Source organism: Daucus carota, chromosome 4, assembly GCF_001625215.2.
Source record: "Daucus carota subsp. sativus chromosome 4, DH1 v3.0, whole genome shotgun sequence".
NCBI lineage: Eukaryota > Viridiplantae > Streptophyta > Magnoliopsida > Apiales > Apiaceae > Daucus > Daucus carota.
This window is the reverse complement of record NC_030384.2, coordinates 18,290,522-18,317,267: the sequence shown is the minus strand read 5'-3', so window position 1 is coordinate 18,317,267 and position 26,746 is coordinate 18,290,522. Positions and strand designations below refer to the sequence as shown.

At 32.8% G+C, this 26,746-nt stretch overlaps 1 protein-coding gene across 1 annotated transcript; it reads right to left on the bottom strand.

Moving 5' to 3' along the window:
- Positions 1–1,886: 1,886 nt before the first annotated feature.
- On the bottom strand, positions 1,887–2,908 carry LOC108217692 (23 kDa jasmonate-induced protein). Its single transcript, XM_017390573.2, has 2 exons — positions 2,428–2,908; positions 1,887–2,335 (listed from the first exon to the last, which is right to left on the bottom strand). The coding sequence occupies exons 1-2, from the start codon at positions 2,872–2,874 to the stop codon at positions 2,144–2,146; spliced, it is 639 nt and encodes a 212-aa protein (XP_017246062.1). The 5' UTR covers positions 2,875–2,908; the 3' UTR covers positions 1,887–2,143.
- Positions 2,909–26,746: the final 23,838 nt, after the last annotated feature.

Sequence of the window (26,746 nt, the reverse complement as noted above, 5' to 3'; positions counted from 1 at the left end):
AATTTTTGAAATCTTAAATCGGCAAAATAAGTTAGTTGACAGCTTTATGATACTAGTCCCGTTTCAATCCGTTTGAATCTTTACGAATGCGATTTTTTATATTCAAATCTTATATATCTCGAATCGATACTCGATCCGAAATCCGAAACGTGATCCGAATCTGAAATGTGATCCGAATCTGAAATTCGAGAAAACCCAATATAGTATATATCTATACATTTCTAATTAAAATTAAAAATTAAAAATTTATTTGGTTAGTCGGGACCTGTTACTATCCTTAATTGATAACATATTTTCATATGTACTTTTATTATAATTAAAACACATTAAATATTTTCATTAAAGCATATATTGTCGGCCTGATTTTCAGTTAGTTTTTTGATGGACTTATCTATTACGAATTTACTCACCATATTAAATAAAAAATTTATTTCATACACCTAATAAAAATATATTAACTGACATAAGTTTATTAATCGTTTTAAAATATATTTCAATTAAAGAACACATATTATTCTAACATTTCACAATAAATTTAGTTACATATTAAAATATATACGATGAATAACGAATATTATAAGTCACCCTTACACGACTGTATGATTGAGTTATCAAGTAGTACACATAATATGACACTACACCAAATACAGGTATTTCCGACAGCCATTTAAGCCTGCATTCTCAAATCAAATAAATTGACTTTTTCCCGAAATTTTTGTCAAATCACTAAAATATACAGATCTTGACATCCATACAGTTGGATCATCGAATTTTTAAAAAAAAAATAATATACCAATACATGATAGAACACTAGTTAGAAGTATTAGTCAAACTACTAATATCACTAAAATACATAAATCTTGACATCAAATACGGTTGGATCATCGAGATATATATTTAAAAAAATAAAATACTAATCCATGAAGAAACTAGTTAGAAATATTAGTTAAACCACTAATTGACTATTAAAATCTCAAATAAAAAAAAAGTTTTTTCATATTTTTTTGTCATGTCACTAATATATATAGATCTTTACATCCATATTGTTGGATCATGGAGAAATAATTTTAAAAAAACTGAAACACCAATACATGATAAAATCTTAATTCAATCACTAGTTGACTGTTAAACCTAAATTCAATATTTTCTAGAAATTTTTGAAATATCACTAAAATATATAGATCTTGACATGTAAACGGTTGATCATTAAGAAATATTTTTAAAAGATCGAAACATCAATGCGTTTATAACTTCGAATAGTAAAAGTATTGAGCCATTTTTAAAACTTTTTTTGCCTTTCCCATTTCTCTCAAAAATAAAAATATGAAAATTTGTGCATAACTTCTGACGGAACCCGCCAGAAAGTGTATTTAGAGGAAAAAATATATTATTCCCGCAAAAAATTATTAATAAAATAATCATTTTCTGAAAATATTTTTAAAGTCTGTCAGATGTTAACATACATGTCTGTAAGAAATTATGGTCCGTCAGAAGTTAGAGGCCCAAACGAGTTCCGTCAAAAGATGACCGTTAGATGTTAGCTCACTTGTCCGTCAGATGCTAACCCCCGTCAGAAATTAAAGACCAAACAACACTCTGTCATAAAGTGGCCGTCAGAAAAGCCTGTATTTGGTGTAGTGTGAATAATATATCTATATTTTACTCAAATTTAAAATTATAAGTCTATAATACATAATTAACATACATCAATAATAAGTTTTTACTTTAACTAGATTGTATATAATTATTCTATTGTTGCACTAATATATTATTTGGTTCGATTAAGAAATATTTTGACTGATTTTGATTTTTGACTTGTTGTTTATCACTCTGAATAAACCTTAGAGCCTAGAAGCTGCTTTCGGGAAATAAACAGGGGCACAGTATAGAATAAATTTATTTCATTTCATGATAAAATACATAAAATACTTGTTGGAGATCTATATGGAGCCTAGATCTCCAACACCAGAATTAGAAAATACAGAAGTTCACACAATACCAGAGTGTCTATCTGGTAATTATTTTGGAAATAGTAAAAACTTATACAACCCTCATATTACATTTATTCAATGTCATGATGTTCGTAACTCATGACTGGAGATTAAATTAATTTATTCGATGGCAGCAATATGATGATTGTAGCTCATGGTTGTGGGCTAAATTTGTGCTTGAGAATTGCAATGAATTCCGGAGAAGTAAGGCCACCAATTCCCACGGCCGATGCACAATTTTTATCGGTTTCATCAGTTGTTATTTTTTCGGCCTTTTCGAGCAACCCCTTTATGTAAGACCAATATTGGGGAAAATGATCCTTTTCACGGACCTCGGTATATGCCTGCATTTTAAGTTTCACAGAATAAGCTCTACCAGAAATCAATAAGATAGTAGACGTTTAATTTACAAAGATGTAATTAAATATATACTCACCGAGTTCTGGTAGTCAGGACCCCAAGGGGCAGACCAAGCTATCATGTAGTCACGAACCTCTCCATGGACATTCTGACCGCGGTAAACACGAACAGCTTCGCAGCCTAAGGCCTGAGAGGACGGGTGGGCGTGGAGGAAAGCGAGCCACTGACCATTTTCAAAGGATGTTGGAGGTTGTTCATTGTACACATAACCAAGCCAATCTTTTTGCTCCACAAGTTGCAGGGTGTTTCCAGTAGCATTATACACAAGGCATAATGTGGAAACTCCACTACCATACTTATCCTTGAGATCCAATACATGCTGAAGAGCATTGAGGTTCTTGTCTTCAGCATGGATCAATCTCATCGCCTCTCTTGCTCTATCTTCTTGTGTTATTTTCTTGTTTCGATATTTTGCCATTTGCCTCAAGGTCTCATCTGTGATGGCTACTCCAAAGGGATTCATTTTTGATTTCGATTTGCACACAATTTTAGTCCCATGCTCCCCTCCTTATATACTGTGTCCACCACCAAGGGCTTACGTATGCATTATAACTAATTATATGTATTAAATATTATATTCAAATATGTTGAAAACAAATAAATATTAGTTAATAATTTATTTATAAGAGTATAACTTCTTATATAAAATTAAATATGGTTTAACATATATAATTAAATTTTGATAAAAGATATTCTCAATTAAAGTGTTGGTATGACTTAATTCAAACTTATGAGTTGATCAAGATAAAAAGTCTAATTGAAGTGGTACGAGTTTGAACTATCATATCTCATATATCATATCTTATATTCAAATATGTTGGAAACAAAATTTTGAGCTAGCTAATTGAATTAACAATAATAACCTTAATCTATATATACAAGTTAAAATCTATATAGAAAATGGCTATTAATTTGTGCTTTAAAAAGACCAAAATGAAGATTATTAAAATTTAAAGATTTGTAACATCATCGATGTAATTAAGTGGATAATGTGCTTGTTGCTCGAAGATGAGTACAACTAGCAGCAACTCTAACAAGAAGAATGGTTGAAGCTGGAGGGTGATAACGTTTCGAAGCAGCCACGTATCGGTTAAGGAAAACAATTGCTCCCTTGTCCCATTTAATTGTATACGTGACATCTTGGCATGTCTTTTAAGATTAAATATAATTTGATAATGTTTTTTAATTATCCTGAATAAAAGTTTGATAATATTTGAATATAATTTGTACACTGTTCACTGACTCGCTGAGACAATGGAGCGTATCATTATTGATTAATCCGGTTTGGTTTAGTGTTTTGGAAGGCTAAGTTGGTTTCTAGGTGCAGCCTGTAGCTCTTAATTAAGTTGTTTAGTCAATTTCAAATTCCTAGTATCTAGGCTGTTACTGCAGTTAATTAAGTGGTGTGAAATATAGGGCACTGCCCAAGCAGTTAAGGTGGCGTGAATAATAGGGTTTGGCTAGTGTGTGCTCTGTGTGCCCATGAGCACATGCTAAGCACCAAATCCCATAATTTTGATGAATTTTTATTTGTGTGGTTGGTGAATTTGCAAGGGGTCCACCATTATAAAGAAGTAGGAGCCAATCAAAATCCACTAAACTTATAAAATTTGGTGTCTAGTGTGTGCACTTGGACACACACCAGAAAAACTGATGTTAATAAAATGCCATTTTGGGCACGGTCACCTAGGTAGTAACTTTTTATGAGAAAAAATCGGCTTCTATTTTTTCCTGACCCCGTTGTATAAAAAATCAAAAAGATTTATAAAAAGTTTATTTCTAATATAACCCGTCGACCACATTTTTTCACATAAAATATACTCCCTCCGTCCCCCTGAGTAGTATACATTGGGGGACGGGGACGCGGCACGGACTTTAATGCTCCTCCAAAATGCAGTTGTGCAATCTATTTTTAAAATTTTTCTTTTCTGAATTAAAATTTGGATGTTATATTTTTATACAGAAAAAGAAAATCTTAAAAACAAGTTATGGAACTATATTTTATAAGAGCATTAAAATGCATGTCGAGCAGTTAAAAAGAAACGTATAGAATTAAATGGGACAGAGGGAGTAAGATAGAAAATGACCTCATCTCAGTTATTTAGCTTGTTAGTGCAGTTGAGTGGTGTGAAGTTGTGATGTAGGGCTCAACTCAAGCTATTAAGGAGGCTTGAACTCCTTATATTAATAAAAATTTGCTTATAGAAAAGAAAAAAAAATCAGGACTTTGTTTATCCCAATTTTTTAAAATGGATCAGCAAAAAATGATTGAATTAGTAGATTTAGTGGACCACCATGTGAACATCCCTATCAAACTTCATTATTTGATACTCGTTCTCTTGTTCGGTAAAATAAAATATAGAAAACCGTTCTCTTTTTGTTTTCGGATTATACAATATATACTTCTTTTAATTAATTTCTTATTTTTTTACTAAATAAAATATTTGAAATACCTAAATAATATCTAAATGATATTATGAAATATTTGAACGATATTAATATCTAAACGATATGATAAAATATGTATTAAAGAAAATTAAAGAAAATAAAATTTTAAATTTTAAAAATAAAGATCGTTAAACAAGCTCATTATTGCTCCTACAGTGTTCCTATACTTGTTTTTGGTCCCACGTATAATAAAGAATATCAGAAATGTGACACACATTATTTTTGTCCCACCATAAAACACCGACTCTTCTGGCTTTTGTTCGTGTAACATGTTTCGGAGTTTTAAAAATTTACGTGGTGAAAATATATACAGCCGTATTCTCTTTTCCTACTCAATTTTTTTATTAGTTAACACATATTTATTTTAGTCCCAAAGGATTCAATTTTTATTTCTGCACACAATTTTAGTCCCATGCTCCCCTCCTTATATACTGTGTCCACCACCAAGGGCTTACGTATACATAATTAATAATTGATTTATGAGTTATTAACCAAAAAACCCAATCAACTTGTCAAATTTTTGCCAAAAAACCTTTGAACTTCTGTTTTCTTCAACAACCCCAATAAACTTATTAAAAATATAAAAGTAAATACAAAATAAACCATGGTTAAATCTACCAATCTGACTTGTCATGTATCTTTCACTGATTTGTATCTTTTAATACACGTGTGTGCCACATAGTGCCTAGTCATTAATATGAATAATTTATAATATGATATTTGTTAGTTTAGATTTAAACAATAAAATAAAAACAAGTGAAGATGTGTGATATTGGCAAATTATTGTAAAGGATGAGGTTGATGTTCGAAATAAATTAACGGGGTTATTGAGGTTGATGTTCGAAATAAATTAACGGGGTTATCGTTTTCACATAATCAGAGGGTGTGTGAAAATATTAACAGATGGAGTGTTATTTCAGACGTCGTTCAATACAAAATTAAGGAGATGGAACAACTTTTCATGTTTTCCTGAGTTCACAGGTTTGGTTGGGGTGTTACACTTAGGGGTGGCAATATTGGACCCGACCCAACAACCCGACACGAATTCGACCTGTAAAATACGAATTCGGGTTGGAGTTTTTCGGGTTCGGGTCGAATTCGGGTTGACCCAAATCAACCCGAAAAAAAGGGGTCATTTTCGGGTTGAATTCGGGTTACCCGAAAATTAATATATAATATAAATATTATATATATTTATATAAAATAAATATATTTATATTATTTTTTAAATATTTATTACTTAAATTTAATAAAAATTATTTAATTTAATATAAATTAATTTATTTGAATTAAAATTATATTTATTTATTATTTAAAAAATATATTTTCTAATAAATAGTATATTTCGGGTCGGGTTCGGGTTACCCGCGGGTAGTGCGGGTCGAGTTCGGGTTGGGTATTCTGACCCATTAAAATTTCGGGTCGGGTCGGGTTCGGGTTGGGTAAATTTTTTGACCCGCGACTGTCAACCCGACCCGAACCGAACCCGACCCGAAACCCAAAATTGACGGCCCTAGTTTCACTCGTCTAATTTTTATAGAGTTTTAGGGGGTGTTTGTTTGGAGTTGCTCGGGACTATTGATTGGACAGAGTATATGGTTGAATATTTGTTTGTATTTGGTGGATTGTTGTGCTAAGTGGTTAAAATATGTCTTACTGAATTCAGGGTTCCCATTCTACTACTTGATGTGCTGCAAGGCTGCACCTGAAACTTGGTTAATTATTTATGCTCGAGTAGCTAAGTAAAAATTTCACACGTTAATATACATCATAAGATACATATTTTCTACACAGAAAATCAACCACGTAGAAATGAGGTAGATGAAATGCCTGGCCCGAGCCTTCAGTCAGAATAACTATGACGGCAGAGCAATTCTCAGTCTGTTAATTGTTTGAATGAGAGCATGGTACTTCAGTGTCTTAATGAGCGGCTGATAAACCATCTTAAAGCTGATTTTAGTGGTGTTGATATATTTTTCAGTTATTTTTTTGATTAATTGTAATCAATTTGCCACATAATATATGATGATCATGGTTAGTGCACATCAGTTATAAGTAACTCTAGTTAAATGTTTTTCAAAGATTTAGAAAAGTTTATTGGGGTTATTGGTGAAAAAAAAGTTTAAAGGTTTTTTGGCAAAAAAATGACAAGTTAGTTGGGTTTTTTGGTTAATAGCTCATTGATTTATATAACAGTATAACTTCTTATAAAAAATATATATAAGGTTTAACATAATTAAATTTTGAAAAAAGATATTCTCAATTCAATAATAAGATCTAATTTTTTCTTCCCGTACTTATATATATTTATTAATATTAATATATTTGGAATAGGTTTTCATGCTCTCTCAATTTGTTACAAGTCTTGACATGTCTTTTGACATTTTTTATTAATAAAAAAATTATTTCTATGCTGACCCAACAACCACTTATTACATGATAAAATATGAAATAGAGAGTGACCATAAAAGAATTTATCAAAACCCAAAAATATTTCTCAAATTTTAACATATGCTCCGGTTGCAAGATTGGAATCTATTAGGATGCTATTATCATTTGCATGCTTCAAGAAGTTCAAGCTACATTAAATGGACGTGAAGAGTGTATTCTTAAATGGATATCTAAAGGAAGAAGTCTATGTTAAGCAACCACCAGGATTCAAGGATGAAAAATATCTCAATCGTGTCTACAAGCTCAAGAAGGCACTATATGGATTAAAGCAAGCACCTCGATCATGGTATGAAAGGTTAAGTGAATTTTTGATCAAAAATGGTTTTATTAGAGGTAAAATTGATCCTACTTTGTTTACTATCTTTAAAGGCCAAGATATATTTGTTGTTCAAATATATGTAGATGATATTATATTTGGGTCTACTAATGATTCTTTGTGTAAGTGGTTTTCAAAGTGCATGCATAGTGAGTTTGACATGAGCATGATGGGAGAACAAAATTATTTCTTGGGGCTCCAAATTAAGCAAACTCCAGAAGGAATTTATGTGCATCAATCCAAGTATATCAAGAATCTACTCAAAAGATTTGGATATGAGAATATCAAGGCGAAATCAGCACCAATGAGCGTTAACAGCAAGCTAACAGCAGATGAAAATGGTAAAGATGTTGATATTCGAATGTATAGAGGTATGATTGGTAGTTTACTTTATCTTACAGCCTCTAGACCTGATATTATGTATAGTGTTTGTGTTTGTGCTAGATTTCAAGCAAAACCAAAGGATTCTCACTTACAAGCTGTTAAAAGAATATTTAAATATTTAAGTGAAACCATTACTTTGGGGTTATTCTATCCTATCACAAATGCTTTTGATCTTGTGGGGTATAGTGATGCAGATTATGCAGGTAGTCAAACTGATAGAAAAAGTACAATGGTGTTTGTGCATTTTTGGGTCAAAGCTTAGTTTCTTGGTTAAGCAAGAAGCAAACTTCTGTTGCTCAATCTACGGCTGAGGGGGAGTATTTGGCAGCTGGTAGCTGTTGCTCTCAAATGCTATGGATGAGACAACAATTGAAGGACTTTGGAATCAAATGCAAGCAAACTCCTATATTTTGTGACAACACAAGTACAATCAATATTTCAGAAAATCCTGTCAATCATTCAAGGACAAAGCACATTAATATTCGAAGTCATTTTCTGAGAGATAATGTTGCGAAGGGTGCTGTCAAGTTGATTTTTGTGGCTACAGCAGACCAACTAGCTGATATCTTCACAAAACCTCTTCCTGAGGAACGTTATATCGTGCTGAGAAGGGAATTGGGTATGTGTGATGTGCAGTCAGCAGGCTCTTAAACATGGTCCGGGTACTATCAGCTTACTCCTAGCATTCTATATCATTTTTATTTATTTTGCATGCCGGTCAGTTTAAGTGTTTATTTGAAATATGTGTTCTTTAATGGTATTACCGTTGTATGATTAGAAAGCTGAATTTTTGTGTTGAATTTTGATACGTGATTGTGTGCCTATCTGTGCAATTTATGATAAGTTCAAAATTCAAATTTGTTTCCAGGGATATATATACATGTGCTAAGTGATAAGTACTGTTAACAATTCTCACTCATTCGGGATTTATAAGATAAACATGAATTATTTTAGGAATATCACTTCGTTTAATTTTATTCCTAAAACTACTCCCCTGATAATTGTTAAAAGGATTTTGAAACAAATCTTATCGCCACGACTCTTCGGCTACATATACACTCCACCTCGCGATATTAGGGTTTTATCTCTCCTCCTTCGAAAACTCTTCGTACTCACCATAGCTTCGATCGGTCTCCTTGTCGCAATGAAGAAGAAGACAAGAGCCAATGTCAAAGCCCACACTCCTCAACCTACTCCTACTTCACAAAAGCGGAAGCTAATCGATGAAGAAGATGATGAGTTGGTCACAGTGGAAAGCGGCAATGAGTTGTCTAGGGTCAATCGCGGTGATGCTGGTGTTGAATCAGGGCAGAAGAAGGTCAAATCTGAGGCTCTCGTTGTTCGTGGTCTTGCAGGCCGAAAGGTCATTCTGGGTAAGCCACTCTCTAGCAAAACTTTTGTCACTTGCGGGGTTGTTAAGTTGTTTGAAGATTTAGGTTTTCAGTCATTCTTGGTTGATTTGCCTAAGATCTGTTATCCTGCTTTAGTGCGTGAGTTTTATGCGAATCATCAACTTGTTGGGACAGATCAATATGTTTCTTTTATTTCGGATGTCAAGATTTGTTTATCTTCGATGTTTTTGGGTGCGGTTTTAAAAATCCCACCATCTACTGTGTCGATTCACACTAAGAGAGGTCCGAAAAATGTTGAGGGTTTTTCTCATCAGGATCAGTTGAAGTTGATTACTGGTCTTGAGTCTGTTTCTGAGGGTGTTTTTCCATCCACTACTCAATTACTTCCACTGGCTCAAGCCTTGTTTAAGTTTTCTATCGAGAATGTCAGTCCTAGACTTGGTACTAGGTCTAACTTGTCTTCTCAAAACATTGTTGTAGTTTCTATGTTGATGGCTGGTAGGAAATTTGATTTGCCTGATTTGATATTAAAGAATATGATGGATTCTGTTGAGGGTAAGTCATCTGGTGGTTTACCTTATGGTTTGTTGTTAACAAGGGTGTTTGAGTGGTTTGGAGTGTCGTTTGTTGATGAGGACACTGTTACTGCAAAAGAATTTCTTGATATGAAATTTTTGGCTCAGTCAAATTTGAAGCTGGATAAGGATGGGAACTTGGTTGTTGTTGAGGTTCCTCCACCTCCACCCCTAGTTCACTCTGTTAAGGTTGTTGATTTGGGAATCTCTGCTCAAGAGATTCATGACTATATGGAAGAGCTTCGTTCAAATCACGAGCAGCCGATGGATGGACAGAAGCAGCTGTCAGAGCAGCTTCATGATCTTGGTCGCCAGACTAGGTTCTGGAATAAGATGGTCTATGGAGATAAGTTTAGGGAATACTCCGAGAAATGCAGCTCAGGCAACACTAATTCTCTTCTTCATAAGCTCTGCAAAAAGATGTATGGGTCTGGTGGTTCATCGGATGTGAAGTTCACTTTCAGCACTGGTACTGAAGAAGAAGATAGTCCTGACAGGCCAAGGACAGCTTTGGATGCACTTAAGGAGGCTGATGCTGCTGGTAAGGTGGATTTGGAAGCTCGAAAGGACGAGATTGCGGCAAAGATGGATGCTGCAAAGGATGATGATGAGTTTTAAAATTTCTTTCCTTTTTAATGATTAAGGGGGAGGACGTTAGGAAAATAAATCTTTTACTTAAGTGTGCGTGTTATCTGCTTAAGTACTCTGGCCCTATTTTATGTTTCAAGACTAAGTTGTTTTAGGTTTGTCGAATTTGGTTGGTTAATCAGGTGGTTTATCCTGATAGGATTATTTGAACTTATTATCTATGATATGCAAGGTGCTTTGATTAATTGTTCTCTGTGTTAGTTAAATTGTGCATATCTGTGAATTAGATATATTTGCTAGATTTTATTCTGTGATAAATGTGAAAGTTTAGTGATATTAGATTGCTATATCTAGGGGGAGTTTATTACTTTTCCTAATATAGTGTAATCATCAAAAACGGGGAGATTGATACTCTCATAGTTTTGATGATGACACTAACAGCAAGCTAATAACATGAAACTGGTATGTGAAAGCATGCTATCAAAGGTTGTTTATGTTTACTAACAGTATTTCAGGATATCAGCATATTTATATATGTCAGCAAGCTTACATGGTTATTTACAAGCTATCAGCAGGCTTACAGCATGAACAGAGAAACAATCGGATAAAGATCAAATTCTATTATCATGGAGATTTAATAGGAAACGAATTTGTAAGGATTCTAATATTTGTATATATCTTATATAAATATTAGAGCTCAGTTTTATAAAGAGTTTTATTCAAAAACGTTTTCCTAACTAATAGGAGATTTTATCTCAAATCGATCTTATCTAAAAACTCCTATGTAGTTTCAAGCCGTTGGATTTTATTTAAATATCTTACTGAGATGATTTCAAACGCTTTCTATCTTATACTCAGTAAACATATGTCATCCAAATGTTCATCATTCAAATCAAATTTAAACGTGAGGGTGTTACCAAGATCGTTGGAAATTTGTTGGATTATGACCGTTAGTGTGATGTATAAATACTTGAGTGTGATTTTGTTTTTCATAACAAGAGAACACACCAAGCTTTCTGAAATACAACTCTTTACATTGCTAAATCTTTCCTTGAGCTCTAGTACTTATATTTGCATATATATTTATATTGAGAGTTCATAGTTTCGGTTGTATTACACTTATTCATTGTATTGTTCAAGATGTAATGTTTTGTTACTGTTTATCCAGCTTGTGAAACAAGGGAACAAGCTACTAGTTAGCTAGAAGAATATACTTGGGAAGTATAGGTCTTGGTAGGCTTTTGGTTCGTGGTTCAGGGGTTTCAGCAGGCTGATAACAGGAACAAGGGTTAAAGGGAGTTATATTATTGAATCTTGTAATCGTTGACATTATTGATTAATAATAGAATCTCTTAACAGTTGGTAGGGGGCCAGGACGTAGACCAATAGGGTTAGGGGTCGAACCTAGCTAAAATTCTTGGTGTTGCTAGCATACTGCTTTATATTCTCTACATTGCATTTATATTGTTAGCTAGGTGACTGTCTATTCTGAAACTTAACAGCAGGCTATTTTTGACAGATTAATTATTCGGTAACTTATAAAAATCGGGTATATTAGCCATAACACCTATTCACCCCCCCTCTAGGTGTGTAATTTCACTCATGACTTATTTTTATCGGCAGAATTTGTGTGAATACAGGAGGTTGTTAACATTTTACTCATCAACCAATCAAAATTACCATTCTCACGAAAGTTAGAGAATATTGTCTGCCCTTGGCACACCATAGAAAAATCGTTAATCAAACTGTCACTTGCTTTTATGATAAAATTAAAATTTACCAAAGCCTTTAACCGGTGGGAAGCACGGACGGGTATATGATTTGTAATTTATTATTTAAATTTGAACATCATTTTATTAATATTTTAGTATTAATGAGTAGAATTTTAATTAAATTATATGAAAATTTACCTTTTACAATTTATTATTTATTTATAAATATTTTTCTGTTATTAATATGTGATAATTAATTATTCAATTAATTTTAAATCAAATTTTTCATATCTCGCATTTCTTCATATGTATGGAAAAAGATATTTATGGTGTAACAAATTAGAGCCAGAAAGTGTTACGTAATAGTTAATATATGTATTGAACATGTTAGAGTTAAAAAACGTTATATGAAGGTTCTTTTAAAAAAAAATATTCAAAATTGGATATTTATAATTTTATTTTTAACATCATTATAATTTTTTATACAATATTATATGATAATGTATTGTGAAGAGTGTTTTTCGTATTTAAAACTATTTAACAATGTAAAAATAATAGACCTCCACATGTTGTAAACTTGTAGTTTTAGTGTGAGAGTACCAAGCCAAAAAATATAACTAAGAATTTGAACTACAAATTATACCGATGTTGACTTATTATAGTATAATAACTAGCACAGTAGCCCGTTCGAGGCACGGGCCTATGCTTATATGCGTGATGATTTTTATTGTTCCGACATTGTAGCTCGTATGGACGCGTTTCTTGTTTGAACTAATGCATTATTAAGAACTAATTTATGTATTTTTCGTAATTATCATTTCAAATTTAAACTTAAGATCACCACTGTGTGCGTTGTGGAGACTAATTTGATAATTTCAAACATGTAAGATGAACATGTAAGATGAACAACTAATAATATATATCATAATTATCTTGTGCATACCACTGCTAACCAAACTACTTTAACCAATAATTGAGATTCCACTTCAAATATACCCCCCCCCCCCCTCAATTTCTAACTAACGGTCGGAACTTGCGCTTGGGACATTAGTCCATCATTAGTCCATTGTTGAGAAGACACATCATAAAGTATCACACTAATATTCTTCTATCATTGGAGTATCACCTTGATATACACCTGATTGTGACGTATCATCCTCATACTCGTCCAACTATGTAGTATTTTGTGGGTAGGCCCATTCTTACTCAATATTCATATTTTGGTCAAATATTGCTGAAAATTGGCTATTTTCGCAAATATTTATCCAAGAATTTAATTAATCATATGTGTGTGTGTGTGTGTTACTCCACTCCCAATGGGATATCATCACACTGATACTCCTCTACCCATAGAGTATCACCATGATACGATACTGCACTGATTGTGACGTATCATCATGTGAATCCTTTTGTAGCCAAATATTTTTTGAATATTTATGACCCTTTATATTGACTAATCATATTTTGGTTTGTTGTATTATAGGTATTTAGGGCCCTTTTTTATTAAAATTTTATATTTTGGTCAAACGTTGTTGAAAATTGGTTATTTTTTATGCAACCGACGTATCACTATGATATTACTCTACTAGCGGAGTATCATATTGCTATTCAATTGGTTATGACGTATCATCATGAAACACCTCTAGCTATGAAGTATCTTGTCGGTATATAGGTCCCTTCTTATTAAATATTTATATTTTAGTCATATAATGAGTTTTTTACTTTTTAAACATTATTAAAAATTTATATTTTGGCTGTAAATTAATTATTCAATTGTAAATGTTTGATGATATAAGTAATTAAATAGCCATTAATAATCAACATATTATTTAAAAACCTGGGCCATGTTCAGCTTAGGACCCTTAGCCAAAAAACTCTTAGAACCCTTGGTCTTTTTTCTTGTATTATTAAGGTTCTGCAGTAGAACTCCACATGCAAAAATGTTGTGTTTATGTATTATATTTTAAAAAAAAAAAATTTGAACACACAACGATGAAAAAAAACATATATTTAGATCTAGATTCTGAAAATATATTTAAAATTTAGAGTTCTACAAGAGAACTTAAATGGTTTTAAGGTTCTATTGGTTATTGGTTCTCTGTTGAACGCGACCCCCATACATTACTCCCTCTTTTTCTTTTTCTTTTTGAGACTTTGACTTTTGACACACACTACTTTTAAGTCCTTGACTGGGTAATTAAAAATATTATTTTTATTTTTGAATAAAAATATATACTCAAAATTTTATTTCAGAGAAAAAAATATTTGTAACTACCCGGTCAAGACATTTGAAAGTATGTGTCAAAAAATCAAAGTATCAAATAATAAAAAAACAGAGGGAGTAGATATAGTTATATATTAATCATAAGCTATTAATTATATATATTAATCATGCATATTAATTACAATCATTGCAAGCTATTAAATATTTGTTTTAATGAAATAAAGGGTATGAGGATTAAAATGTTGATGTTGGACTATTATATATATAATAATAATAATAATAGATAAATATAGATTGTTAACCGACTAATTATAATAATTCTCATGAAAGTGGCTATTGTTAACTCATAATAATTAGTGACTATTATTAACAGACTAATTATATTCATATTTAATTAATTAGACAGAAATAAAAATGAAAAATAAAAATAAAAAACATCTACTTTTTCTAAATGTGCAAGGAATCTGCTTTCTTAAAATCGGTTCTTAAGCTAAAATTAACAAAAGGAAAATTATTTGTCAAAGAAAAACAAAAGGAAAATAATTGAAAAAGGCCCCATTATATTCTCTTGTTAATTTGCCGAAAAACGGTTACCCACCATTTATGATAATAAAATAACAAATAGGTGACACCTTATTTTTGTCCCGCCATAAAACGACTCTTTTGGGATTTTGTTCGTGTAACACGTTCGGAGCTTTATAAAACCACATAACAAGAAATATATAAAAAATATATATGATTTGGTGTAAGATTAATTCTATCGTGGTCCAAATAAATATTTGGAAATGATTTATTATAAAAAATAAATTTTAGTAAAAAACATATGATATTTGGAAGAATCGCATCAAACAAAAATAAAAAATAATATTATTGATCAATATATTTTTTAATATTTATGAAAAGGCAATTAAATGATTTGTTGAAATTGAAATATATACATGTACTTGCTTTACCACAATCAATTATAATTTCAAATTTATCATATCAATAGACAGAATCCAAACAAACCGGATACAAAACTCACGAAAAAGAAATATTTCAATAAATAACTAAAATAAATCTAAAAGCAATATAAATTCTACTCGGGGAGGACTATTAATGAAAATAAAAAAAAAATTTATATAAATCAACTGATCGATTTAAAGTTTTCGTGAAGCTTTCCAACGACTACTAACAAAGAAATTAGAAGGCGGTATGGCCTCTTTTTTATATATTTTTGATAAGTTACTAGCCCGCGTTAAACTCTTGCGAAACCCAATATATAATCCGAAATTTATTATTTATAATATCATTTTCTTAATTTTTAAGTATTAATAAATTAAAATTTGATTAGAATATATTAAGTGTCAGATTATTTTTTTTCTTGAAAATTTGACTTTTACAATATTTTTAATATTATAAATCTGTAGTATAAATCTTGAAAAATAATATTATATATCTAATATTAGTTATATCAGTTACATGATAGTTTATCTATTTAAAAGTATATTTTAAAATTAATATATATTGTTGATGTTAATTTATTTTTTAAAATTGATTAATCAAATTATATTTAAAAAGATAATGATTACGTTTTATCTTATAGCACATAATAAGTGTCTTTAGTCTTTGAAACTATTTTGAATTGTTTAATGATGTAAGAGTTTCAGTTTGTATTTATAAGTTAGGCATCTATTTATAAGCATTTTCTATTATTAACATATGTTATTGATGATAGTTTTAATTTTTTTTAACCTGTTATAATTTATATTTAAAAAAATAATAAAGGAGTTTTTGTCTTATTGTAAATCACAGATATTTTTAGTTTTTGAAACTGTTTAACGATTTAAAAGTAAAAAATCTAATCACCTAATCACCTATTTTGGATAAAATTGTCAAAAATATTGTTAAAGAAAAGCCCCGGTTGAAATCAAAACTGACAACCGTGCTTTTCCGAAATTATACACCTGGAGGGGGTGAATATGTGTTATGACTAATATACCCGATTTTTATTTGTTACCGAATAATTTTAGCGAGGTTCGACCCCTAACCCTATTGGTCTACGTCGTGGTCCCCTACCAACTCGTAAGAGATTATATTATTAATCAAGAAATATCAACGATACAATATTCAATAATATAACTCCCCTTCAACCCTTGTTCCGGTTATCAACTTGCTGAAACCCCTGAATCAAAAGCTCTCTAAGACCTATACTTCCCAACTATACCCTTCTAGCTAACGAGTTCCCTTGTTCCCTTGTTTCACAAGCTGGATACACAGTAACAAAACACTTACACCTTGAACAATACAATATAGGTGAAAAAATACAACCTAAACTATGTACTCTTAATATAGATTTATGCAAATATTACAATGAAAGTGTTTGTATTTTAAAACGAATTTTACAATGAAAGTGTTTGTATTTCAGAAACTTAAGGTGTGTTCTTGTTATCAAAAACGAAAACTACACTCAAATATTTGTACAAGAATTCCAACGGTCATAATTCAATAAATTTCCAACGTTATTGGCTTAACCACCCCACGTTTAACTTGCTTGAATTATGAACGTTTGAACCCTACATATTTTGTTGAGTAAAACCATAAGAACGTTGCAAAGCAACTCAATAAAACGTTTATACAAAACCAACAATTTGAACACGAATAGGAGTCTAAAAGGATGAGAACGATTTGAGATAAATCTCTTACTATTTAGGAAGCCGATTTTGAATAAAGCTCTTTGTTAAAGTCGAGCTCTAATATTTATATAAGTCACACACACAGGATCAATTTCCTGGGAGACGCACCTTATCAAGAGACTAGAGAGACATAACACCAGCCGTTGATTCGATCAGTACTATTGGAACAACTAAAGGGGTACGCTAGGCAAATAAAAAATTTTATACGCTGATATAAATTAGAAGCATACGATCCATATACGTTTTTATAAGGTAACATGTATATTCTTCTGATTTGGAGCTTCAATCATGGATTTTCTAATTTTGGAAGTTTGTAAGTCTTAATATATATACGACATATATAACTCAAAATCAAGTCTGTAAGTGTTGAACAGATTTGCAGAGGGTTGTAATATCAATGTCAATGGAAGCTAACATGGGCGACCCAAAATTTTGTTCTTGCTTTTGATCTCATTGAATCACCATATTTTACGAATTTCGTAGAGAACACCCTAAGGAACCCTATACTAATATCGTCGACTGCAGCGGTCATGGATGGAGAAAGATTTGTTCTTGTTTGTTGATGTAAATTATATTCTACGTTATGTTGCTACTTATAAGAACTAGATATTGAACTCTAAAAAGATTCCTGCATTCTTTCTTCTTTTTTTTTTGTGTGCTTGTGTTCTGCAGAGGTTCCGGAGAGAGACCGATTGTAAGGTTTAGGCCTTGTTTACTTGTAAACGTTTTGTCGTCGTTGTCTCATGATAAAAAACGATGGGTTTCTTCGACTGGGTTTGATTCCATACTAAGCTTTCAGATGAATGAGTACCTAGTAGAGATTTCTAAGTGGAAGTAGCAATGGAAGGAAGTAAAGGTTTTAGTTGGTTTTAGTTGAATCATGGAGGCTGCATTGGGATTTGCTCCACTTTTATTCTCAATGTTATTAGTAGTCAGTTTTTATTTCTTATTATGTTAAGGTCAGCTGTGTCGTTTCTGGTTTCTAGAATTGTTTCCGATGAGTTGTGCATATTTTGTTTGTAAAAGCCAGCTCTCATTTCGGCTAATATTATTATCGGTTTATCTAAAAAAAAGTTTCATTGGTCTATGGGGTTTGTAACTACCCATGGGCTTCATATAGAACAAAAGATGCAGATGTTGTACCTAGTCTCGTGTTCTTAGAATTTTTAACGTGCATGGATTCTTTAGTGTGTTCTACCTATATTGAATGTTAAGTTTTGAATTCTTAACGAACACCTTTAAAAACATGTCAAAGTTTACAAAACAGCTTATTACAACATATATATTATATTAAGTATTCAAAGAACACGTTTAAGAATTTCACAGAATTTAAAATAAAAGAACATATTATTTATAAAATTATTGAACATTTTAAAGATTTCGAGTGATGTAGTTTATAATACATAGATATTGATAGTCAGTATGAATTATGAGTAATGGAAATTGAAACGTACGTGTATCTATTTATATTAAAAAAATCTTTAGATTATGGCACTATTTCTTAATTTAAAGATCTTGTAAATACACAAGGATTTTTATATTTTTGGTAATGAATTGATAACAAATTTATATTTTTGGTAATGCATTGATGTCGGTATATATTATGTTTCAATTATATAAATATTTTATAATTTACAAGAATCTTTATATTTTTGGTAATGAATTGATAACAAATTTTATATTTTTGGTAATGCATTGATGTCGGTATATATTATGTTTCAACTATTTAAATATTTTATAACCCATATGATACATTATCTTTTTGGAGCTAAGAATAAAAACCAGACAATAATATTCATAGGTTAGATTCTTTAATCTACTCTGAAAAAATATTATATCTGATATTCAATTTAAAATAATATAGTGAAATATTTAAATAAGCACTTAATAGAATCTTTTTTTTTGTCAGGAGCCTTAATTTCTTAATAGTAAACACTTAATAGAACTTTATGTAAACACTTGCACAAACAATTGACATTTGATAAAGAATAATTATATTGAATTACTTAAGTAAACACTTAATAGAACCTTAACATTATAATTAAAAATATATATGATATATAAATTTATTATAATAAAAATTATCATGTATTTTTATAGAATATTGTTGACAAAATAACATATTAAATTCTGTAAAACATGCATTAAATTAAAAACAATTAGTGAAATATAGTAGATTCCTTAAGGTGTTCATTGGAGATTCCTTAAGGTATTTGTGAAGGGATTGTTAAGAATTACAAATATCTTAATATTTGTAATTCGACTTTAAGATTAATTACTAATGAATTTATTATTATTAAAATTATGAGAAAATTTATATAGATATTTGGGAAGGTGGATAGAGATTTGAAAAAGTTTGTATTAAGTATTATTATTATTATTTAAATACGAAAAATTCATTCTTTCACTACTATTACAGTGTATTTTACCGATTATCAATAATAAATTATGAACTTATTTTCACAAGATTCTTAAGGTATTTCTTAGACACATGATAAAAATTAATATTAAAAAAATAAACAAGCCTATCACACACGCTCTTTGCACATACGGTGTTAGGTCCTATTAATTCACTATATAATATGATATAGTGATCACAATCTATAACACAGTATGACAATATAAGAGATTGAAAGCAGTAAACTCTTATATTCACAAAACTTGATGGTTACAAAAACTCTCTCAGTGACTTATATTCTATCACCAAGAGCTGCTAGGGTTCTTAACAATATACTCGATAACTCAACTCATATAGAGTAACCCTAATCTGTGTTTATATAGACACAGTTACAGAATCAATCTCTGATTTGATATCCTATAAATCAGCTAATAAATCTATCAATCAAAGATTGCTCCAGTTTTCTGTTTAGTTTCCATAGTCAGCAAATCACTCCTCAGCTTCTATCCTTCCTTGAAGTATATCCGCTTCTGAGCTCTTTCCACGTGTATACTCTGTCGAGTCTTGACTATGTAAACTCTGATCAGACTTTACTAAACTCTGTCAGACTTTACTAAACTCTGATCAGCTTCCAGTTTAAACTCTGATGATTCCTGTTCTAAAACAAACCTTAAGAACATTAGTAATCATCAATTATATCTAACAATCTCCCCCAACTTGTGCATGAATAAGTTATGTGCAAGTTAACAGATAATTGATGATGTCAAAACATTTAAGTCAAATGCAACAGAGTTTAACTATATAACAGAAAACTTTTAAAACTTACAGATACTTTACTCCTTAGCTGCATAGACACCATTTGCTGTCTTTAGATACTCTCTGAGGAGTTCTTTCTCAGCTTCTTCAAGCACTGCAATCATTTGTCTTTTGATCTCTCTCAGCTCTGGATCTGAAACTCCAGTTTGATAAATTGCAGCTCTGAGATCATAAATCTTGTTCTTCTTCAAGTCCCTATCCAGCCTGATATTGTAAGCTTTATCAGACTCTTCATTAAATGCAAGAGTTCTGATTCCACCTATTGTTTCAATCTTTGCTGAATTTTTCTTCATCTCCACCAGCTGTCCTTTATGATTGAGGTATTTAGGAATGAAAGGTCCAGCATTTTTGTTTCCTGTAATCCCCATCTTTCTTCTGATTTGATCTTTTAGCAGGTTGGAGATGTGTTGTCCTGACTTGTTCTTTACTTGAAATATGTATGATACATATCTCAATTCTTCCCAGTGTTTAGCATATAGATCTGCTTCAAGTACTCTAAACACTGTTCCATTAGACATGAAGTAGATAAGGATATTATCTCCTCTGTCATTCTTTACCAACTGGACTGAATCAAGTTTGTCCATTCTGTCTTGCAATACTCCAGTCTTGGGAGCACAGAGAGATGAGGGGTCATCTGGTCTTGATCCTATACTCTGATCAAATTTTTCATACTTGGATCCCAGCCCTCCTTTATCTCTTCCTGCCTTTTGATGAGAAAATGGTTTAATTGAGCCTTTTTCAAAACTTATTTCAGTCATCAGAGTAGGCTTTGCAAATCCAGCCAGTGGAGTAGTTGTTGGTTTGAACACAGCTTGAGCTTTGTCAGAGACTGTGTCTTTCTTTGCTTCCTTATCGACTTGAGCTGTGTCAGAGGTCAATCTTTCTTTTTGAGGTTCTGCAACATGAGCTTTGTCAGAGATTGCAGCTTCTGTTTTCTTTTCCCTCACAACTTGATCCTTGTCAGAGGTTGTAGGCTTCTTCTTTTCCCAGCCTTTCTCCAGATTTTCATCTACTTTGCTCTTACCCTTGGAGGTGTATTCATCTTCAGAGTATACCTTTTTGATTGGTAAACTCTGATCAGCAATAGTAGCTTCCTTGATCAGTATTCCTTTTTCTTTTGGCTTGGTAGTTGACTTTGCAGGCTCTTGGATCTTTCCAGAGTTTATGGCTTCAATATGTTCCTTTTTCAGCTCAGCTTCCTCTGCAGCAATCAACTCCAAATCCAAATTTGCTTCTGGATTTTCTTGTTCAAAAACCAATCTAGCAAGCTCTTCATCAGTCATGGGTTTGTCTGATCCAGTCACTGGTCTTTGCTTAGATCCAGATGTGATGTTGTGAGTTGGACCAGACTTTGTGCTTTGCTTAGATTGTTTCTGACTGTCAGAGTTTGAAACTCTTCCACCAGTTCCTGCTTGAAATCTCTTGTGCTTTGTGAAGTCATCCACATCATCATCATCATCATCCTTCTTCTTTCTCTTCAGAGTTTGATGAGTAGTCTTGCATTTGACTTTAGCTACTCTCTCCCCCTTTTTGACATCATCCTCATCAGGAATCAGAATTGATGTGATCAGAGAAAGTGAAGTTTGGATGGCTTCAAGCTGTTTGGACATTTTTTCTTGATTTGATTCTATCATGGTCATCCTTTGGTTCAGAGATTCATTTGCAGTCACCAGCTTCTGTACATTTTCCTTCATAGGATTGATTGTCCTTTTCTTTTCCAGTTCATTTGTCTCCTTGACTTTTGCCACCTCTGTTCTTAGACCATCTATTGATTTAGATGTCTGGGCATGAGCAGGATGAAATGTCTTCAGATATAGAATTGTGCCCTTGAGGCTTGACATAACATCAGAGTTTGTAATTTTCTTCTCTGCCATAGATAAGAACTCTTCAGCTTTAGGTGTTTCCAAGGAATGCTGGTGACTCAACCAGAGTTTATCCCATACTTCATTTGGAGGATCAACCTGAAGATCCCTTGGAAGTGGCTCAGAGTCTGTGTTCAGAGTTTGTAGCCTTGAATTATACTGGCTTGTAGACTCCCACTTTTGTTGTGTCAAAGAGACTCCATCATTTTCTTCCTTGTCATCATCTGAACTTTCATCATCCTCAGTATGAGCATCAGAGTTTGCTTTGTCAGCATTAGGAACATCAACTTTCTCCACAGTGTCTTGAGCAGATTTTCCTTTGGCTTCAGACTGTGACTTAATAGAATCTTCACCAGTCTGAGCAAGAGACTGTAGAGCTTCCATAGCTACTTGGTCAGATTCATCAACTACATCAGACCTGTAGTTCTCTGGAGCTGTATCATGAACAATGGCATTCTCAGGGATTTTCATTGGAGATTGAGGAATTGGACCATGATCAGATAATGGAGTTTGAAGATCAGATATTTTTGCTCCAGCTTCAGTTGTAGCTTGTTCATCACATTGTATTTCTTCATCTACTTCAGAAGATGAAGTGGATGCTGTAGGAGATGTTATAGGAACAGCTTGGATGGGACGCACCATTAGAGCTTGACACTGTTCAGCAGCTTGAGTTGATGGTGTGTGCTCTTCCTCAACTGTGAAGTCTGTGATTTCAGTGATTGGCACCCTTGGCCTCTTAGGCTTGTTTGCTCTTCTTTTGAATCTTGGTGGCTTTTGAGGAGTGGTGTGAACAGGTTCAGAGACTGTTGTTGGAGTAGGTTCAGAGTTTGCAACTTGTGCAGTTTCTAGATCATCATATTCATATGCTGCAACAAGTCTTCTTCTTTTCTTCTTCTTTGGAGGAGAAGCAGCTTCACTGTGGACATTATCAGAGTTTGCAGCATCAGAGTTTGATGGTTTATCAGACTTTGTCATTTGAACTTGTGTATCAACAGAGGTTCTGGTTCTGGTTGTAGAGGGTTGGTCATCAGACTTTGTAGATTTGGATGGTTTTGTAGTTGATGATCTTGGTTTTCTGGTGACTGTGGGAGAGGTTGGATGTTGTGGTTGAGGTTGTTGAGGCTGTTGTTGTGGTTCCTGAGGAAGGTTCAGCCTTGCTCTGAATGGAGCTGGGATTTGCAGAGGTCTGAGAACTGGTCTCTTCTCATCTTTAGATATGAGATCCTTAAAAGCCCTTTTATGAAGTTTAAAAGGTTTGATCTCATCTGCAGCATCAAAATCCACTTCTCCAACAGTGGCATTAAACAACAATTGGCAAAATCTTGAGAAATATATGACTTTCCTGTTCTCAAGCATTCTTTCACCAATATTTCTAAGAACTAATCTACCAAAATCAAAAGCAGTAGAATAGATCAGAGAATACCCGATCTGTAGCATGTCCATTGGAATAGCATCCCAGTTTGTAGTTTTCTTCTGAAAAGCTCTGGTAATGCAATCAAAGAAAAAACTCCACTCCTTATTGAGCCATGGACGCTTCAACTGACCCAGTTTGTCCAGAGATTCGTAGTACCCCAATTCAAGCATCATTGTTCTGAGATTTGCATCTCCATTGGTAATGTACGCAGGTTGTTCTGGCAAGTTGAGTGCCTGACGAACTGTTGCTGGAGTAACTGCATACTCCTCCCCGTCATAGGAAAACACAATTGATGGTGATCCATCTGCACCACCATTGTCATATGTACCCGAATTCCAAAAGCTGATGATTTGGCTTCCTGAAAGTCTTGCAGGAGCGGTGAGAGCGGTGCCGATGACACTCTGTGCCAAGAATCGCTGAAAGGGATGATAATCCCTTGGGGCTTCAGCAGTGTCAAGGATGGCTGCATAGTTATTAGGAACGAATTCAACACCTGCCAAGATAAAAGCTGTAGTGGCCATTAGAACAGAGATTATGAAAAGAAGATGTTTGAGGAAGTGTGTAGACGAAGATTTGAATTGCAGAGAACAGAGTGTAAGAGTTTTGTTTAGAAGGTGAATGTAGAGAGTAAGTGTAAAATTGAATAATAAGCAATAAAATCTGATCTGAAAAACTCTTCAGATTTTGTTGAACTGAGCACGCATGGGCTTTTTGTTCAATCAGACACCTGTCAAAATGTAACTGGTAGATGAGTGTTAGTGGGATGGAGAAACGAGAGTAATAATCATGAGTGCAGTAAAACATGCGCAGTAATAAATGCTGATTACACGTTCTCCTATTAAAATGTTTTGCATGTAAACCCACTAAGAATACATCCGTTTGAAACACATTCTCTTCACATTCTCTGAATATTTGAAAAAAATCAAGATCAAATCTCTCGAATTTTTAAACTCTGAGATTTAAGACAAAGAAAATAAATTTCTGCGAACCTCAGAATAAAGACATAATTTTCAGAATGTTCATCAATAAATCAGAGTTTGTTCTAAAATCCATAGCTCAATAATGTGCTTGTGAAATGTGTGTGTGGTCATGTGAAATCAGAGAATATAAAATTTCACAATTTCGTAATTATAAGGTAGACTTTGAATAATTTATTCAAACTCTCAAAACTTAGACTAAGACATACTCTGAAGATAATCAATAAGATAATCTACCCCCTTCTCTTTTTTTTTTTTTTTTTTTTTTTTTTTTTTCAGGACGCTTCTCAGTGTGAGTGAGGCACGACCTTTAAATATACTATTGCATTAGTATTTCTCCAGTAATCAGAGATTGTGACTGGTCACCATAGATTATAAAATCTTAGCAATTACTTAATACCAGCAAATGTTTGGTTCTTCCCAGTCACTGTCATATTAACATCTAAGATCTCAAAGGAGTACCATGCTTATTTTTCAGGGGGTTTTGTCTCAGGTAACAAGAACATCAGAGTTTATAATCACTGTCTAGTATATGAGAGAAAACTTAAATTAATCAGTCTCACTTATAATTAAGATATGTGAAGTAGTAGAGTCTCAATGATATCAGCATGCATAGTGTGAACTAGTGTAGCACAAAATTGAGATCAGGATTAAGGAACTTAGCTGAGATTCATGATTACTCATTCAGATCATGCTTCATGGTATCTTCATAGGTGATTTGTCTCAGAGAAGATAAAAATGAGATCACTTATCAAGATTCAGAGTTTTATAAGCATCAGAGAATATTATCAGAGAATGTTATCAGAGTAAAGCAAACAGAGTATATTATCAGAGAATGTCATCAGATTTTATCAATCAGAGTATATCATGACAGATGTGTGAGTAATACATATGGTAAATTTGACAAGTTAAATTTTAAAGATCTAACCAATATGTTTACTCAGTTCCTGATATCATTCCTAGCTCATGCACCAGCCTAGTAAAAGTTGCTTCACTTAATGGCTTGGTGAAAATGTCTGCTAGCTGCTGTTCAGTAGGAACAAAGTGAAGTTCAATGGTTCCTTCCTCCACATGCTCCCTTATAAAATGATATCTTATACTGATGTGCTTTGTCAGAGAATGTTGAACTGGATTTCCTGTCATAGCAATAGCACTTTGGTTATCACAATAAATAGGAATTTTAGAGAAGGATAACCCATAGTCCAACAGTTGATTCTTCATCCAAAGAATTTGAGCACAACAGCTGCCTGCAGCAATATACTCTGATTCTGCTGTTGATGTTGAGATGGACTTCTGCTTCTTACTGTACCAGGAAACTAGTCTTCCACCCAGAAATTGACAACTCCCACTTGTGCTTTTCCTGTCAATTTTGCAACCTGCAAAATCTGCATCAGAGTATCCAATAAGACTAAAATCTGATTCTCTAGGGTACCATAGTCCCAATGATGTGGTTCCCTTGAGATATCTGAATATCCTCTTTACTGCAATCAGATGAGGTTCTCTTGGATCTGCCTGAAATCTTGCACATAGACATGTGGCATACATAATGTCTGGTCTACTTGCAGTCAGATAAAGCAATGATCCAATCATTCCTCTATAGTTTGTGATGTCCACTGATGCACCAGTATCTTTGTCTAGTTTTGTTGCTGTTGCCATAGGAGTAGTTGCAGCAGAACTGTCTTGCATACCAAATTTCTTTAAAAGATTTCTGGTATACTTGGCTTGATTTATAAAAATCCCATCTTCAGTCTGTTCAACTTGTAAACCCAGAAAATAACTGAGTTCCCCCATCATGCTCATTTGGTACCTAGACTGCATGAGCTTGGCAAATCTTTGACAGAGTTTAGCATTAGTGGAGCCAAAAATAATGTCATCAACATAGATTTGAACTAAAAGCAGATCATTACCATGATTCAAATAAAACAGAGTTTTATCTATGGTACCTCTAGTAAATCCACTTTCAAGAAGAAATTGAGCTAGAGTTTCATACCATGCCCTTGGAGCCTGCTTTAGTCCATAAAGTGCTTTGTCCAACCTGTAGACATAGTCTGGATGTTTTGGATCCACAAAACCTGGAGGTTGTTCAACATATACCTCTTCATCCAGTTTCCCATTTAGAAAAGCACTTTTGACATCCATCTGA

Excerpts from the sequence above, each read along its gene's own strand:
- LOC108217692 (XM_017390573.2), bottom strand. The coding sequence starts at position 2,874 with ATGAATCCCTTTGGAGTAGCCATCACAGATGAGACCTTGAGGCAAATG. Across the intron at positions 2,336-2,427 it reads GTCCTGACTACCAGAACTCG|GCATATACCGAGGTCCGTGA; the intron begins GTGAGTATATAT and ends CTTAAAATGCAG.